This window comes from Lathamus discolor, chromosome 5 (genome assembly GCF_037157495.1).
Source record: "Lathamus discolor isolate bLatDis1 chromosome 5, bLatDis1.hap1, whole genome shotgun sequence".
Lineage (NCBI taxonomy): Eukaryota > Metazoa > Chordata > Aves > Psittaciformes > Psittacidae > Lathamus > Lathamus discolor.
The window spans coordinates 35,690,497-35,710,418 of NC_088888.1; the positions used below are offsets into that span (position 1 = coordinate 35,690,497).

Here is a 19,922-nt window from a genome sequence, read left to right on the forward strand (position 1 = left end):
GAACCCAAGCTATAAAATTTACAGTAGTATTATCTATATTTTAACTTGTCTTGAATTTGGCAGAGACTGACTGCCCATCTGTAATGGACTGAGCTCCCACTGACAGAATGCATGTATAGATTTAATAACCAGTTCGTAGGTTTGAAGACTTATTTAAAATCAACAGGTCTGCCTTCTACTTACTTTCATGGTTTTAATTGAGGTTCTTAGGGTCAGTTCAATGCCATTTTAGGTACTCTGGACTATCATCAATCCTGCATGGCAGAACATCACTGATTTCCAGTAGGCTGTCATAACTCTAGCCCTTGCACATATCAGATACCCTAAGCCATATGAAGACATGAAATGCCTATATTTCAGCAACTTATTTCCATGCTTTTGATTTCTCCAGCTACAGCTAATGGCTGTACTTACAACACAAGTGTGGGATCTTACTTTTTTCTTGCTAGCTCTAACACTTTCAACTGCACGTAATTTCTCTTCAGTCAATATTAAAAGCAACATCTGGCAAATGCAACCATTTATGAGAATAAATACAAAGTCACTGAGCTGTTACTCATTTTCCTGTCTATAAGCTTCTCATTTTGCCATGCTTAGAAAGGAACAGCTATTAGAATTTATGTGATTGGGCAAACACACCAACTCCTACATTTATTTCCTCTAGAAAAAAAAAACCAACATCTTTTTGTTTCTTTCATGCAGGCTTTTTTAACTTCAGAGCTGAGTTTTGCCAAGATAGGCATAGCAGGAGGACATTAGCCAGGTTCAGTCTGGAATGAACGTGACCTTTGGAGTATGGAACGGGTTTTGTATTGGTTCTTTGTAAGAATGTGACTTTCAGGGAATCATCAGTGCACAGGGATCCCAGGATCCCACTGAACTGCCTCTGAGAAAGAAAACAAAGCTAAAAAAACAGAAACCTCACTGAAAACCAACATAGTTTCCATGTGAGAAAAACTCACATGTACAAATGCTTTAATGCAGTCAGATGACAAGGCAATAAAAACTGTATTAAAATCTTAGAATGTCACTCTGTCACATTAAACAGTCTCACTGGCAGACTGCCAACAGTCAGTCTATATGGGCAGACGAATGCAAGCAGCTGTTTCATACAGATACAGACAGGTAATTGCTAGTTACATTATTAGCTTAAATTCGCTATTTTAGTCTATTAAGAATGTATTCACAGTGGATATTACGCTGTTTTCATTTGCATTTGCAGGCAGTCTGTACTACATTACAGTATGCGCACTTCAGTGTTCTCCCAGATGGGGTTTTGAGAATGAAACTCCTGTTAGATTGAGCCCTCTGGGGCTAATTGATAAAATCTTGTAACAGTTTTAAAGCCCTGAAACTGATGATCTGTACCAAACAGCAGCAATAAACCACTACTCTGTTGTGTCAGAAAATTAAATAAAAAGCTATATGTTCCTTTCGTGCGTGCACAGCCAAAGCAAAAAATGACACTGAAGATGATTCTACATTACCAGAATTGGCTGAACTCTGGCACTCTCAAAGCCATAGCCTGAGGAGTCACTAAAGCTATAGCTTGAGGAGACAACAAATTCTGATTTAGGATTCTTTGTCATAATCACATGATCCGCTACTTTTGGCATGGATGAGTTAGGAGTTTTGACAATTTGACCCTGCCTCGGCAGCCTTTATGCCAGAAAGTCTTCCGCTGGGCCAATCTTGTTATTTGCTGGATCATGTATAGCTTGTCCTCCAGCACCTGCTTAAAGCATAAAACTGGCACAGAGTACAAAGCTGGCACAGAGCACTACATCACGTGCCTATGCTTGATCCAGATGAAACGTGAACTATTGCGCGAACTAGTAGCATGTAGTCAGAGTATGAATGGCTGTTCAAACACTGTCTGGGAGTTCTGCCATTGACTGCAAGGGGCCCTACGTTTCTACCCTCTCATTTCATGTGTTTAACACACGAATCAAAGTCAAGTATCTGTACTGTCATGTGCTCTCTACTCACATGAAAATTACACCTACCCCTCAAGCCACAATAACTGGCAACTACTGAATACATAGTCCAAGTTACTCAGTTTCTTCAAGGAAAAAACCTGTCCTCTGGTCTTTGTAAAATAGACAAGCTTTAAAAGAATACTACCTGGACTTTCAACTGATTCTGGGTGGGATAAAGTTTATACATCTACAGGATAGATACCTTCACATCAGCTAGAAATCTAAACCAGTCACCACACTCAGTGAGGTCTAGCTATCTAGGTAGCTGGCCAAGTGCAGGTGTTGACTTTACGATGATGTGGGCTGCTCTCTAGGCTCCACTTGATCTCACCTCCACAAACTACAGCACGAGTTTAGACACCAAGTCCACATACAGGCAGCAGTGTGTTGGCTGCTATAATGTCTTAATCAGAAGCCATATAGTCCCATGTTGAGTGTTTTCAATGCACTTTTCTGTGGTTGACAGCGATTGCTGTAATTCTATTTCTGTCAATATGATGTGGCAAAGCCACAATATTTTCTGTGAAACTGGAGAAGAAATTAGGAATGTGGGCTTAAAAAAGAATCTGAAAGAAACAAAAAAAAAAACAACAAGCAAACAAACAAAGAAAATACCTGCAAAGGCACCAAGGCACATGTATAAAACAATCTCAGCAAACACTATATTTTAGCAACCAGATGCCTACTTTTTTTCCTAACTCTGAAAAGAAAAAGTCTTTCAAAAATTCTGAAAGTCGTCCTCAACAAAGAGCTAAAATGGAGATCACAAAATCATAGACTCATAGAATCATAGAATAGTTAGGGTTGGAAAGGCCCTTAAGATCATCTAGTTCCAACCCCAATGCCAGGGGCAGGGACACCTCCCACTAAACCATGCCAGCATCACAGAATCATTAAGATTGGAAAGGACTTTTTAGAGATCATCTAGTCCAACTCCCCTGCCAAGGCAGGGCCACCTAGAGAAGGTTACACAGAACATGTCCAGGTGGGTATGGAATGTCTCCAGAGAGGGAGACTCCACAACCTCCCTGGGCAGCCTGTTCCAGTGCTGTGCCACTCTCAACATAAAGAAGTTCTGCCTCATGTTGAGGTGAAACTTCTTTTGCTTTAGTTTATTGCCATTGCTCCTCATCCTGTTGCTGGGCACCACTGAAAAGAGTCTGGCACCATCCTCCTGGCACCAGCCTTTGAGATATTGACCTGCATTAATGAGATCCCCTCTCAGTCTTCTCTTCTCTAGACTTAACAGGTCCACCTCCCACAATCTCTCCTCATAAGAAAGATGCTGTAAACCCCTGATCACCCTTGTGGCCCTCTGCTGCAGCCTTCTCAGTAGCTCCTTGTCTTTCTTGTCCTGAGGAGCCCAGAAGTGGACACAGTACTTCAGATGTGGCCTTATCAGGGCCAAGCAGAGGGGGAGCTCAAATCCACCACTCTAAACAGAGCTACTGTTACATGACCCAGCGTTGATGGGGGGGTTTGTCACAAGTAACATTTGATCATCAAAAGTTAGTATGTTCAATTGCACTCTCCAATTGTCTTTAGTAAGCAGCAAAGGCCTATTTTTCTGAATCAACAAAAAGAATATGCACTATAAATCATTATAAAACATGGATACATAATCCAGTAATTTCATGCCCTGCATCTCCCAAATACCATTACTTTGTGCTAAATTAATTTAGTCTGATTTAATCAAATGAAAGTACTGGATAACTAATATAAACTAGAATTTCATAAGCCATTATTTTCTATGTTCCAAAACCTAAAAGCTTACGCCGACTTTACTGGCTAACTGTAACTGGCAGATCATTTGCAGAGAAGCCAAAGCAAACCTCTTCAGAATGAGTACAGTAGATTTAATGTACTAATTTATGATCCTTAACTCACAAAAACATTCTTGTAAGGAGATGGACTTCTCAGGTCAAGACAAGTTCCTTTATGTTCATGACTTTGTTGACCATGACATATTAGGACAGGTAAAAAATAGAAAAGATAATAGCAATAAAGACTAAAATAGTTTTAAGTAGGATATTTGGACTTTGCTTGAAATTTATAGCATAATTATTTTTCTTCAGTTACTTTCTACAGGCAGAGCTAGGTCATAGAGTTATTTGCACCTGAAGAATTTCTTTGAAAGCGCTTGGAACAACAAAGGAAAACTTAATCCACTATGAATAAATTGGGTTTCGTCTTTACAAAGGCAGTTTACACGAAGACATAAATTCTCCTCATTTTACTCCAACAAACACATTCTAGTAAGATTTCTGGATTTTGTATGACAAAGTCTGAATCAGAGTTTGCTAAGCAAACTGAGTAAAGAAGACAACTGCGTTTATCCCTTATATTGAAGCCTACGTGTCCAAAGGTGGTTAGTTTACAGTCCAGTGGATTCAGTCATGAGGTTCCTCCATGCACATAGCAGCGCAGAGTTCATTCTCTCTGGATGTTCCCAAAAGCCTTGGCACCACTCAGAATGGGAAAATCTAACCTAGACCTTAAAAGACCTGTTTACTGAATATCAGTGAGGCTTAGCCATCAAAACAACTTATAAATATACAGTCACTGACATACATTATACGTTGGAGTCTGGAAGAGAGATGCTGCCTAGCAGAACTGGTGGGGACACTGTTTTTAGCACCTAGATTCGACTTGATTATGTCATATTACATTACATATACAAGAGAAGTTCAGAAGAGAGACTAGTGGCTGCTTCTGGCGCATCAGGTATGCCAACAAATTAAAGCAAGGCTGGCTACAAAGTGTCTGCTGACTTCTGTTAGTTCACCTATGGCACCAAAGACTGCAGCAACTGCTAGCCCTCCAGAGATACATACATACATGTGTACATAGTACAGTTGTGAGCAAGTCCTGTTAGCAAATTCAACACAACCATGTGTTTGATGCTAATGCACTATGGGCTAATAATCATAAAACAGATTATGTTTCTGGTTTCTCTTCCTTTGTAAATATGTCTTTAGATGGACTGAAGGTTACAACTTCATAGTAATAAACCCAACTTTTCTCTGCTGTTTTTCTGATTTATTTATGTGTGTGTGTGTGTGTGTGTGTGTGTGTTGAAACTGGCTTCCAGCAGCTCCACTGCAAACTCGAGTTCTTGCTTTAGTTCTAGTCTCTAACACCATAAAAACTAAATTAACACCCCTAAAAGTGACTTATTTCTATGCATATATTTTACACAACAGAAATCCCAAAGGAATTCTGTTCTTGCTAACACTGAGTAAAGAAATGGCAGAATAAATGTCCAGCACAGAAAGTGTTTGCTTCAAACTCTTGCCTACACTTTGTTTAAGGTCCTTCCCCTGAGCACCTACTGGAGAATCAAGAAGAGGAAAAAGCGTTAATAATGATTGCTTTGATGTTAAAAATCTATAAACCTATTAGTAAAGATATGTCAGTCTGCCTTCGATAATTGCTTCTCTTTTAAAATCCTTTTGGGCTTCAATTCAGTAAAATATTTAAACACAGTACTTTATGTAAAAACACAACTTCAGTTTCCACTGGATCTGAAGTGTGCTTTTGGGCAGTTGACTGAACCACAGCCTGTATCATTAATGTTTCCATCTGAATTAAATTTTTTTTCAGAGAAAAAGACACCAGGAAACCCAGATTCTCTGAAATTTGTTCCACTGAAAGGAAGGAGCTGCAAGGAAGGCAGCAAAACTTGTAATCCACCAAAGCACTGGATCTATTCAAATATTATAAGGGTTTTCTGTCTCAGGACATTCACCTGACATTCCTACTCCAGGTTTACAAAGCTCAACTCTGAAGAATGGTGAAAAAAATAAAGCCAAAATTCAGCAATTACAAAACAAGGCAACGTAATTAATTCACACTAAACTGGCGATCAGGCTGTAAATAACAGGTGGATGATGTAGCAAAAAAACCAAAACCACTGTCTTTCCACTTTCCTGTTAACAGATGACTGGTTTCTGATGGGTTTGCCTCCTAAGATATACCACCAAATACTTGTAACCCACACCGTCATTTTTCAATCACCTTCTTGCTACATATCACCCTACAAAAATATAAGTAGACAACAAAGGCGCAGATAATTAAAGTGAATGAAAAAAATAAATGTCACATCCACTCACAGATGCACACAGATGTGAGCCAGAAACTTCAATGGAGTAATATCAATTTACATGTAGTAAAACTTAGCCAAAAATACCTCCATATAAAAGGAACGTATGATGCATGAGCCTACAAAATCATTACAATGACCATCATAGAGTTGCTTTCATATGATAAGAGTGGAAGCATAATGGTTATTAAAATGGCTTTCAATTAAATGGCTTGTTTTAACAAGGCATAATTCATGTCTTCATGGGAGCTTTGCAAAGTAAGGACAATTTAAGTTTCTTACCTGAGCTTTTATTGGTTTTGTTTTGTCTACTCTTTACTTGCTCAGTCCATAACGTAGGATAACGAGAAGCTATATCTAGGGAAAAAAAGAAAAATAATTTTAAATATTACCTCTTTATTTATCTTATTTTTCCAGTTACTAGCAGCTGAATAGTAACTGGCTGATTTTAAATACATATGGATCTAAAAATAAAGGGACACACTGGTTTGTATTGGACCAGTTAAAACCTTTATTCATACAAAAGCATGAATAGTTTCTTCCTTATCCAATTCATACAAAAGGTTGAAAGCAATACTTTCAGACTAAAATTATATTTAATCAGAATAAAAATCTCCCAGTGTGGACACAAAATATGTAATAACTTCCAATCAGATTCTGTGAGATTTGCAGTGAATAGTAAGGCAGCCACAACACAGGACAATCACTGCATGTAGGCCTTGAGCTTTCAGTTTACAGAGCACCAAATTTCTCCAGACTCGTATAAGCCTGAAAAAAAATATCAACCTTAATATTACTAGGCAATATGTTGCGGACAGAATTTACCCTTTAACATCCTTACTTGGACACTCCGTTTAGATCTGCACTCTGACTCAAGCTTAATACCTGTCTCTGCATTGTGTAGTGACAACTAAAACTGCTAATGTTGGACTGCAGTGTCATCTCAAAACTATCACATGAAATAAAGACTTTGTTGGGTTTGCTGTCTCATAGATAAGCTAAGGAAGTGTGGGCTTGACGATCAAGTAGTGAGGTGGATCGAGAACTGGTTGAAAGGAAGAAGGCAGAGAGTTGTGGTCAATGGCGCAGAATCTAGCTGGAGGTCTGTGACTAGTGGAGTTCCTCAGGGGTCGGTGCTGGGACCGGTGCTGTTTAATATTTTCATCAATGACCTGGATGAGGGAACTGAGTGCACCCTCAGCAAGTTTGCTGATGACACAAAACTGGGAGGAGTGGCTGACACACCAGAGGACTGTGCTGCCATTCAGCGAGACCTGGACAGGCTGGAGAGTTCGGCGGGGAGAAACTTGATGAAATTTAACAAGGGCAAGTGTAGAGTCTTGCATCTGGGGAAGAACAACCCCATGTACCAGTACAGGTTGGGGGTTGACCTGCTGGAAAGTAGTGAACGAGAAAGGGACCTGGGGGTCCTGGTGGATAGGAGGATGACCATGAGCCAGCAATGTGCTCTTGTGGCCAAGAAGGCAAATGGCATCTTAGGGTGCATTAGAAAGGGAGTGGTTAGTAGGTCAAGAGAGGTTCTCCTCCCCCTCTACTCAGCCTTGGTGAGGCCGCATCTGGAATATTGTGTCCAGTTCTGGGCCCCTCAATTCAAGAAGGACAGGGAATTGCTTGAAGGAGTCCAGCGCAGAGCCACAAAGATGATTAAGGGAGTGGAACATCTCCCTTATGAGGAGAGGCTGAGGGAGCTGGGTCTCTTTAGCTTGGAGAAGAGGAGACTGAGGGGTGACCTCATCAATGTTTACAAATATGTAAAGGGTAGGTGTCAGGAAGATGGAGCTAGGCTTTTTTCAGTGATATCCAGTGATAGGACAAGGGGCAATGGGTGTAAACTGGAGCATAGGAAGTTCCACGTTAACATCAGGAAGAACTTCTTTACTGTAAGAGTGACAGAGCACTGGAACAGGTTGCCCAGGGGGGTTGTGGAGTCTCCTACACTGGAGATATTCAAGGCCCGCCTGGACAAGTTCCTGTGTGATGTACTGTAGGTTACCCTGCTCTTGCAGGGGGGTTGGACTAGATGATCTTTTTAGGTCCCTTCCAACCCTTGGGATTCTGTGATTCTGTGATTCTGTGATTTGGAAAAATGTACAGATGTTTGCACTTTCTTGCAGCTAACTGACTCTTAAGAGTTAGTTGCTTAAGAGGTAGTTACCTGAACTCTTAAGGTAGCATTTGATATTATAATATACAGTCTGTACTGCATAGTTTAGAACCGTACTGTCAAGTTCTTGTCGATGCTCACCTTCTTCATCACCTTGAGGCTGAGTCTCCAGCGCGGGAGCTGAGGCATCATCTGAATTCAGAATGGAAAAGATTTGCAAGGAGACTACAATTATGAGAGTAAGCTAAATAAGTGTACATGCGTGATTGATACTAATGATTTGCACATAGCCCCGGCCGGTAAACAAATATTTTAAATATTATTTATAAGTGCTACACAGAATAGACATATCACGTCTACAGACTATGGAGTATAAATGGATGGCTTTTGAGATTATGGCTGGCGAAATGACTGCAGGGTCTTTGACGAGGCATGAAGTGATCAGGCTGCTCCCTGGACAGTAATTCTTCATTTTTAAAGCTGTACATTGATACCTATAGATTATAACTGAGAAAATCAGCATTTCTGTCAGTAATTGGATGATATATAGAAGGAGTAAGACCTGTGAAAGCAAAAGCAGTCTGGGGCAAATGAGTGGCTGCAGACATGTTGACACCTTAAAATGAAAGTTTCTTTCGGCCCAGCATGATATATTTAACAGTCAACTGATCTTATAAGCAAGATTCACAGATTAAAGGATCAGAATATCATTGCATAATTCTTATCCTCCAGTCAGCCATCTCCATCCATCTGCTACCAACCATTACTGCAAGAAAAGAGAGAGGAAATTTTACAGAAATTGTAAGAGGATGTGAGTAAATTTAGGTTTACTAAAGCACAGCGGAAGTAGTGCTGCAAAAGAAAACCTCAATACGAAAAAATCTTTAAGTTAGCTTACTGTGAGAGACTGCAGTACCCAAAGACCCATCTTTACCTTATTATGTTTTTGTTATTTAAAATTACTGCAGATACTGGTTAAACATGACCTGTAGGACTTGCTAGTACATACTTTCAAGTCATTGCTGTTTCCTGTAGCATGGCGCTTACTCCAGCACCAGGTGTCCGTCAGTAGACAGCATCTTCCATGCAAGGGTTTTATTTCTTGCAGTTTCACAACTGGATCTCTGACCAACATAGTTTCCAGGTTGTTTTCCTGGCATTTTCATGTAAGCTAGACCAAAGTTAACTGAGAAGCTTCCTCTTGCACGTAGCCCTACCACGGTAACAGTGAGGAGCAGCTTTAATGCTAACACACTATATCTGTTTCCATTTCTTCTTGCTAATACAAGTCAGAATAGCCTTTTCCCTGCTCTCTTTGAGGTCATCACCCCGGAGACTGTTTTTGTAAATCTTTATTTTCTTTATGCAGATCATGCAGAGGACTCTGGAAGCCACAGCCTAGTTCACAGCAGAGTTACCAGGTAAAACCAGATTTTCAGCCATGGCACACTAACCTCTATGCTTTTCATAAAACCAAAGCAGCAGCAGTAGAAATTCATTTTCACTGCAAAATGTTCTAACAAAAGCATGAAGAGACATCTTTTAAGAGTGCTCATTCTTCACATCCACGCAATGACAGGCTACTTTGCTCCAATGCATTAACAGACTGTCACTTTTCATTAGTTTTGCTGGCATTTTTGTGGTGTCCTCTGGGTGGTGGAATAAGACCATTGATTAATTTCAGAGAGGTGATCAAGTATCTTAGTGTACTAAGAATCAAGATATATATTTAGATCATCAATCAGCGCATGATTCAGAAAACGCAGAATTTCAGAGGGTATCTTACAGTCGGCAAATATTCCCAAGACCCCAGCCAGAAAGTCAGGTTTTATTTTAAATGACATTTCTCTAATCTGCTTTTGCTACACAGGTTCAGCTTATGACACATCTGATCTTATGTTATTACATGAAATTCAGATATAATGTTGCAACTTTGGTGATTTTCAGCCCAGTCAAAGTTAGCCTTTTGAACTCTGTTCAAGCATCATTTAAAACAGTTTATTGATTTTATTTTTTAAAAACTCAACAGATGTTTAATGACTGAATCATAAAACTGGCCTCATGTCGCTCCCCACCCCCAAAAAGAATAAAGAGGTTTGGTTTTGATCATCAATGGACCAAACACTTGGTACAAGATATCTGTATAACCTAAAAGGCATTAAATTCACTCCATAACTCTATAACTCAGGTCCTGAACTACCCTTAATCTGATGGAAGATGCCCACATTCATTTTCTGTTAGCACTGTCAGGTACATCATCTTTTCACAGAAAACCCCTTTAAGAATGATGATGCACGTGGCATTCCATTGTTCAAAACAACATTCAACAGAGTCACAGTTCATCTTCATGTTAATTGGATATCTCACAGGTTAATTGCATAGGTCTTTGTGGCTGGCACAGGCACACCAGTCCATATGTGCGTATATTTAAACAGAAACCATCTGTTTGCTGTCAAGAGTTCAGTTACCGAGAGCATAGCCCTGCAGTCAGCTAAGAATCAGAAAAAAGGGATGTGATCCCACCTCTGACACTTGTGCTTTTCAGATTGTATGAATATTTTCCTTGATTAGAGGAGGAAACTTTGGGGCCAGAGAAGACACTTCAGGAATTATCTTTTAAGTTTTACTCCTGCTCAGTTTAATGTGAAAATTCGCAAACATGCAAACTGACCTCCAAAATCTGCAGCTGGAAATTTTCTTTCAGTATTGAAATAGAGAAAGCAAGGTTAACAACTGCAACAGATATGGCCCACCAGGTCATCTTCTCTTCTGAGTCTCTGTGTGACATCTTGGAAGAGACTGTCTCAGGCTAAGTCTGTGCTGTCTCTTGAATAGAGTCCTCACACTTGAAGGCCTGGAACATGTTCCCTGCAGCAGTGAGAACATTGTGAACCTGCCTAAGCTTGGTGGGTTATAACACGATCAAGGTACCCTCATCCAGACACCTCTGATTAGTCCGCAGGAATGTGCAGAGGAAAGATGGACAGGAAGTTTTATGGTCATTTCAAAAACTACTGCTGTGCCTTTTCAAGCTGAGCTACAGAACAGTTTTTACTACACTGACTGTGAAACTGAAGCACAGCTCTCACTCAGCTGATCCTGTTCACTGCTCCATGAAGGTCCCTAAAGATGTTGTGATCTCTCTGACAACGTTACTTTATTTGAAGCATGCTTAAAGACTGACTTTAAAGACTGACTGGAAAAAGGGTGAGGAGAGGAAGTTAGCAGCATCTGAGAAGAGCCAAGGACTGCCTGAGAACCTGGTCAGTGGCCGTCCATGCTGCAGACTTGTGCTGGAGCATAAAAACAGGGTGTGATTAAAATGCAACCATATCACTTTAGACACAAATATGTGTGATGTGAAGGAAGACTTGATAAATAGCATTCATTCCAGTTCCTTGTTCTATGATTGGTCATTTATGGTTCAGCAGCTCAGCTGCCACAGTCACAAACAAAAATAAAGGATTCCAGACAAGTTTCATACATGGGATAGTTCATTCAGTTCAAAGCTGAAAATGAAAGTCTTGACCTAAAGCAAATGGGTAATTTAAGGTTAGAGGAACCCACAACTGCCTGGAAACACATGAAGGAACAATTTACCAGTTCTTTGTAATTATTAGCATCTAAAGAAGTACTGATTTTCTTAACCTAACTGCACAATAGTTTATTTAAATGTTGGGTATACTACAATGCTGCAAAAGTTCCTGTAAAAAAAATATTTCAATTATATTTACAGTGCACCAAACAGTCATTAACATTAACACAAATGAGTAACTTCTTTAAAATTAATTTATGCCATTGTAACTGACAGCTACATTTAATATGCTATTTTCAGTTGAATTTAAAATTCTTTTAGGTGTTTGGGGAACATAAGCTTTGATTTTGTTTAAAGCATAGACATCTCTCTCACTTAAATCTACCAGCTATGTTGGAGCCTCATCAGATTTTGCCCTGCCAACAAGATATACACCATGATCTATCTCTAACAATAACAATTATCTGGCCATGACTGTAAGCCTTCAGATGAATTAAACACAATATAGAACAAAGTGCTGGGTCCAAGATGTCTCAAGCACTGATTGCTATGGAAATAAAGTGAGGACTCCAGTTCCTGAGATTTTGGGACTGCAGAATGCTGTCTTTATCTAACAGACAGAATAATCTGTCCTCCAGGGCAAGCAAACAGTATGGGAAAGTATTTCAGAGTAGCTATGGGAATAAAAGTTATCTTCCAAACAGCACAGAATAGCAAAGTTTGCAGGGCTGAGATTGGAAAAGCATACTGTCTATGCATATATAGACAAATACATGCATACATATATGCATACGTTTATACTTATAAGTTTACTAGATAACTAAAATGCAGACATAAAATAAATAGCATATATGCATGTATACATAGTATAGATGTAGCTGTAATACATAATGAATAACTATTCATAATTTAAGCCTATGGAAAATTACAGTGGTGTATTCCACAGATATTTTAATTTCTATTTAAAGGCCAGCTAAGATATTTACCTGTTTTTCCTGCACCTTCTCGTTGTGGCAGCTTCTCACTCACTGAACCTGCAATGGAAAAAGGAATTAACCGGAAAAAATATTATTTTTATTTTTAATATGTCTTCTAAGAAAAATAGTTCAGATTTAATGAGTCATTGAAGCCTTTTTGCTTTAAATGCCTCACACAAAGCCCTCTGAAAACCCTATGGTGGTGTTAAAAGTGTGTGTGTTGGTGGAGGCAGAGACACAGCATTATTCTGAGTTTGAGCCTGAGTTAGTTGCAGGAGACATCCCCAGAGATCTGGCCCTTACAAAAGGAGACAGCAGTGGTGGAAATGGTATCAAGAAGCTTGCAGGAGATGGGGTTTAATAGCTTACCCTACCAGCCTGGACTCTAACCCAGCATCCAGTCTTGATTTCAAGTTGCCAAGAAATGAAGAATCTACTGGTTTCTTTAGTAGTTTTTACAGGAGGTGGTTGCCCTTAGGCTTTAAAATATAAATACTTCCTTATTTCTTGCTTATGTCTCATTATTACACCCACTGGCATGATTCTGACTCCTAGCCACTTCTTATCAACAGATCTGTCTCTGCTGCTTTAAAAAAGCACTTTCAGAAGTGGTAGTTTTCTCTCTGAAGACCTACATAGAGTGATCAAAAATTAAAAAGCATAATGTCTATCAATTCTCACCACAGTCTCTTCTTATGTACACCTGCTTTAATGGAAAAAACAAAAAAACAAAACTAACAAACCCCAACCAAAAAAAAAAAAAACAAACCAAAAAAAACACATCTAACAGATGCTCTGAAGTGTGTGAAATAATATGGTTGCCTTAATTTTCCTAGCTTGTTTCCCTCTGGAATAACTAGAATCACTGGGTTTAAAACAAACAAACAAACAACAACAACAACAAAAAAATCTTGCAGCACAATAAATCTGTTCTAAAAGGACAATTTAAATAAGAAAACCCACTAAATCATAGGCATTGTTACTTGATAGTTACTTCAACATCAAGTTTAGACACAGGAGTCTGCCAGAGGGAAGGCAGCTCAAATCACAAATCTGGCATGCTGATTTTAAAGCCTCCATAAAAGAATATACGACAGTGCAGCCAAGCTGGTACTACCTTCTGAAGGATTCAGCTTTTAATACAGCTTTTACATACCCATAACAGAAATATTCCAGTTTCGACACTTCTTTTTTTGGTGGTAGTGTATTTTTATTGTATTATGTTTGAATCACCAGAAAATCAATATACTTAGTGATGAATCAGTGTTAATGCAGACAGGAAAAATAAAGTCATTATAATTACAGGAATTATATCCACGTGTGTTTGGGACAGTTTGCTCTAAACAGACTGCAATACTAATCCATGTGTTCACTCTGAAGAGGAGGAAGATTCTTGCATTTACGCTAGATGAAGCCAGATCTGAGCTTTTTGGTGCTTGGCTTAAATTTGGTAAAAGGCTTAGCTTGAACTCAAATAAGATGTTCCAGTTTTAGGGAGTACTGCATACAAAATTACAGGTTTTTCTAATTGCACTAAATACCAGTCATCTAATCTTTCCTCAACTTTCATCCAGTTACAATTAACTCTGTAGTTTCTCAATTGAATTTTGATGCTCCGGCACATAATTACAATTCCCTTGCATATGCAGCAATTTAAGGTCTGACTCTCACCCATACTAAAGTGTTTTACACCGATTTGTGAATAGAAATGAGGTCTCAGCATGGGGAATGTGCGTGATGAACTGTCACAGATAGCCCCTTTTGTGCTAAAAAGAGTACTAAGTAAAGCCTCAGTTTGACACCAGTGTTGTCTCTCAGCGTATATTCAGAACCATTATTATAAATTGAACTTAAAATTCAGCTTATAACCAAGTAATTTAATGCATTGGTGAAATTTATATAATATTCCACATCTTATATCAGAAAAATCTTTCCAGATTTCATTAACACCAAGATGCCTTCAGATTACTCCATCTGTATGCGAAATGGTGAGAAATAATGACTATGTAATACTCACGCACAGTCAGGGAAAATTGAATTACTCTCTCTATGCTTTGCTTTTTTTTTTTTTTACCCTAAATTTTGATGGAAATTTGATGCATGAAAGAAGAGAGTGGCAATCACAAAGGCTAACTTTATCGCAATTAATTTAATTCACTATGAATGCTAGGAAATTTATTTCACTAAGATGCCAGGATTTTCCTAAGTGAATGCTAGGAAAATTAGGTTCACTGGGCTACAATGAAATTTTTAATAGTCTTGAGAAGCTAACAAAAATATTCACAGAATTTCCTACAAAGAATATTCTGTGCCCTCACGTAGATTCACCTGCAGTTTTCAGTTTATGAAGCAGAAAATTTTCTTGTTGTCTCAGAGTTCAAGTGGAGAAGGTTTATTGAGCTTGTATCTTTTTTTTTTTTTTTTTTTGTACCATTTTCTGAATATATTTAAGTACTACTCTAAAATTGTGGAAGGAAGTTGCATTTGCAAGTTTCTAGAAAATTGTATCTTCAATACTCACAACAAATGCTCACATTTTCAGCAAGGCAACAAAGAGAAAGAGCAACTTATAACTTCGATAAAAGTTAGGCAATACAACCAGCTTCCAAGTTTTCAGTGCACTGTAAGCCACCAAACCACCACATAAAAATATTTATGGAATGAGAGAGGGCAAGGAGGGATATTAGATTCAGGAGCATTATTTTAACAAGAAGAATGCAGTACTGTTCTAGCTTAGCCATCTATCCATTTATGATTCCGATGAATAAAAACAAAAAACAAAACCAAAACAAAACCCAAACGAACAGAAATATTAATGCCTTACTTTACCGCAAAACCAAGAATTTCAGTGAGTTTCACTATAGCAACTTCTGAGGCACAATAAACCTTTCAGGGAATGTGATGTGAGTTTTGTGGTTTGTAATTTTAGAAATACCCATTTTCTATGAATAAGGTCATATGCAACTGGCATTTAAAAGAGAATCTACTATTATCTAATATATATAATGATTTATGATCTCAAATATTTGGCATCTAATCACTGAATGCAGATATCAAGAAACAGGAATGTTATCTTCCCATGTTGTTTTTTCCTCACATATGGATGTGTCTGGCTGTGTATGTATAGGGAAAGTACTCTGTATGGGGGCAGAAGATATACATGATTTAAGGATAGGTATTTTTACCAGCTAACAAAAGTAATGTGATGTAAATTTTTAAAGGTTCATTGCCTTCCCACATGTTTGTTTTCATCATTTCTGGATTTTTATTGGTACTTGTATTTTGGCCTTAAAAATGATCACGCAATCTTAATTGTAAGGTAGCAAAACTACTTAACAAAAAACCCCATGTGTCCATACCTCTGCAGTCTCACTAGCAGAAGCCTAGAATACTTAACAGGGCATAAAAACCCTACAATAGGCAAACATTGTATTTTTCAATGCTAATTTAACACCTGCTTCTCAGTTTCTGCCCCATTTCCCAGGACTCAGTACCTGCGGAATTTCTGCAGTTCCCTGCAGTGCTGATAACAGAGATGGGGAGTTGTAAAAATGTCTTTTTTATGTCTGGTGTTCTTTAGTAAAAGTATTGGGGGACATTCATCATTTTTAAGGAGCTTTCTTTTTAATGCTGTCATGGGAATGTGTTTGATTTACTCTCCTTCTCACCACTGTTCCTGCAACAGTGGAGATTAGTTCCATGGTGTGGAATGACATTCTGAGATTTATCAAGTGTGTTTTACCAATACCAAGCGTTGTGCAGGAATAACTGGAAAGGACAGGAAAAAAGCCTCTTTCAGGTAAACGTGGTAATTAAACAAAGGTTTTATATAAATTAGCTGTAGAGTCCTGCATTTTTTAATGTTACATATAACATTCATCTTTCCACACTGTGTCTACTAAAAAAGACAACTTCAGGAAGAGTAAACAGAACAACACACTGAGCAAAAAATGGCCCATACACCTACTGTAGGTACATAAAAAATATTCACATGACACTTTTCTGTCCCCGGACCTGAAGTAGCTTTAGGAAGCATCATGTTTTGCATCTAACCAATATTAACAGTTAGATAAACCTAGGGGTTGTTTCACATATCTAATATCACACAGAAAATGTGAAACATGAATAGGGGATGGAATTGGCTATCCAAACGCCTATCTGCCCATCCTAAATTCTGCTCCATATTTCCTCTATTAAAATCCAAGTTCTTCCAGGCTGCCATGTTCTTCTTTCCTATTTCTGGATATTCATCAAAGTCAAAGGTGGTTCTACTGGGAGAAAACGAAAGGCAAGAAATTATCCCATAACTTAGGAACAGCACAGTTGATTATATGTATTTAAAGCTTATCTGAAGTTACTGAAGAACTAACATAAAATTGAAAAGAAACACTGAACAATTTAATTAAAATAAGAAATTTTTACACATTCCATGGTATTACATTTCCTCTGAGAAAATCATTATGAAAGCACATTCACAATTAACTCTACCTGCCATCTTGGTTGTCTTTGCACATTCTCCTCTAGATGAAAAAGGTGGCAAAAGTCATCCCGTTCAAAAAAGTCTAGTAAGTGCAAACTGAGAAATTTGCATAAATGTCTTTGAAATAGCTATAACATCATGCCTGCAAAATATTCAGAAGCAAATGAAAATACATAAACATGCTGGTGTCAGCCTGCCACTGCTACAGGAGACCTGCCTGCAATGTCAGAAAGTAGCAAGGCAATGCCTATGTCAAGGCTAGCAACAACAGCATGTATTAGACTGAATAGGGACAATAGTGTTGGAAGAAACAGCACCCTTGAAATATTAGTTAGAACAGAAGTGCATCTACTCAACTTCAGCATACACACTAATATTTTGATTGTAATTCCTGTGCATAGCGGTACTAAAGAAAAACGTACAAAAGGGAATCAACAGTGATCTGGAAAACATCAACAGTCCTGGGGGAAAAAGAAACCCTCTGTTATCCTAAACAGATGGCAATTTTGAATATATAGTGCGAAATGGGAGAAGGGTGCAGTTGTGCTTCAGGCTTTCATTCTGCAATATAAGAGCAAAGTTTTGCCTTATTATACCACATCAGGTTCTGAGAAAATCTGTAGCTGCCTTCTCTGCTGAATAAGATTTCTCCAGACCTCTTAACACTAAGACCTTAGCTGCTACCACTGCAAAATCCCCTAGCATTTCAAATTTATTTCCAAACACTGCTGTAGTTGGACTTCTTTCTTGAGGGACAAAGGGGTATATTGCCCTTTGACAATATACAATATCAAATGTGGGAGCACTTATACAAGCAGGGGAGGAAATGTGCAGAGATGATCCCAAAGGGTCTCATAACAATTGGAAAATTACCCATGATCTTTCATGAAGCAAAATCATACTCTGCATAGTCACCTGGGCCCTGGAGCAGTCTCTTTATCTCTGAGCTACTAAATTAAGATCAAGTGCTACTATCACCTTCTCCTTAGCATTTCCATAAAAGATTTCCCAGCCCTCCAAAAAACAAACTGAAGCAGTTGGGAAGTTTATCTGACAGACACATGAATACAGCTTTGAGAGGAACTAAGGTCTGGTTCCTGTAATGATAGAATAATTCTTATAATAATCTATTAACTAACCTAGAACTAAACTGAAACTTCTCCTCAATAATACTGAATATAAATAGAAAAAGTGAACTTGTTCTATTTATATTTGGTATTACTAAGGTGAAGAAACTATTATTATAAGTGAAAGCAACTAGTTCAACAACATCTTGAGCCAAAAATAATGCCATTTGTTCTGGGACTGTTCATACACTTGAGATTTATATTTATTATCAATGTCAATGAAAGACGGTTAGAAGAAAATTTCTAAGCACAACCTCTTTTTCACTGATGTCAGTGAAGCATAAAACCGCAATTCTAACCAGTCTTCTGAAAATGTCATTCATTTATAATTACACTAAAATGAATGTATACTTTTCTCTATTTTAAGGCTTCTGAACATTTTATATTAGTTTTCATAACTGACTGTCATTTTACGGTGACTTTTCATACTGGATCAAAAGGATTAGTCTGAAAAATATTATTTCCAGCTAAAGTTCACCTACAGACAAGTTGCATGGGAGATTCTCCAAATCATTTAAACAAGACAGACCTTAGAAGCTGAATTAACTATTTATATCTTTGTTGAAACTTTCTCAGTAGTCTCTTTCTTCCTCTCTCTATTTATTAAAACATCAATATTGTGCTTAAACAACTGAAGTAGATAGGACCAGGCGAATTCCCTCAAAGACCCCAATCCACTTTCTTTTTCAGCTTCACTTACATTAACAGGTTAGCTTTTTAAAGCTATTTTCCAGTTTCTGACAGAGAATGGTGCTGCAGCACAAACAGGCATACAATACATAGTTTTAAAGTATTTTTAGAGCTATGTCTGTGCAATTCTCTCAGCCTCGAGGAAGGTAAACAGCAATTCTGGCAACTGCTCATACATTTGGGATAAATATTTATATGTCAATGAAAGATGGTCAGAAGCAAATACCTAAAAAACAGTGAACCTGTTAATTGTCCTGATGAAAGACAAAAGGCAGTACACATGGGAAATGAGTATGACTGCAGAAACCCCCTTCAATAGCTAGCTTATACTACTACAATTAAAGTAGATGGGTCATAGAATCACATGGAGGATTAGGGTGGCAGTGACTTCAGCCCTCATGCAGGGCTAGCTTAAAAGTTAGACCAACTTTCTGAAAGCCTTGTCCGGTTGAGTTTTGCAAATCCCTAAGGATGAGGCATCCACAGCTTCCGCCAACACTTCTGTGAGCTGAACCACTCTTGCAGTGAAGAATCTTCCTCCTCAAGTCTAATCACAAGCCACATAAATCTGCTATTCATGAGACAATGTTGCAAAAAGTCTTACCTGGGCACCGGGGAGTTTTGTGGGCCACAGCAGTACCACTGATAGGACGACCATTGGGAGTGACACACCAGCAGTATCCAGTGTAACTATGGCACTGAACCTGTCAGGAATGAGATGAACCATGTGCAGTTTGTCAGATATATGTCTGTTATCCCACAGCATTCATGACATGAGTATGAAACACTAGTTCAGCAAACTAAACCTAGAACAATAAACCATAATGGACCTAATCTCAGTCCTACATGTGATTTTTCAGCTTAAAGAAATTTATTTCAAGCAAAGTGTGGTAGTCCTTCAGAACTG

The 19,922-nt window shown here is 38.3% G+C and overlaps 1 protein-coding gene across 3 annotated transcripts in view; it reads right to left on the minus strand.

The window, feature by feature from the left end:
* Window positions 1–19,922, minus strand: part of SMOC2 (SPARC related modular calcium binding 2) — a 145,926-nt gene that overhangs the window by 64,554 nt on the left and 61,450 nt on the right. For 2 of the 3 annotated variants that reach the window (XM_065680377.1, XM_065680376.1), the window contains exons 4-7: window positions 19,620–19,719; window positions 12,728–12,775; window positions 8,348–8,431; window positions 6,364–6,438 (exon numbers count right to left, since the gene is read on the minus strand). In XM_065680377.1, the coding sequence (XP_065536449.1) occupies window positions 6,364–6,438; window positions 8,348–8,431; window positions 12,728–12,775; window positions 19,620–19,719 (307 nt within the window). The remainder of the gene's footprint in view (window positions 1–6,363; window positions 6,439–8,347; window positions 8,432–12,727; window positions 12,776–19,619; window positions 19,720–19,922) is intronic. The other variant, XM_065680378.1, reaches the window with a different exon arrangement.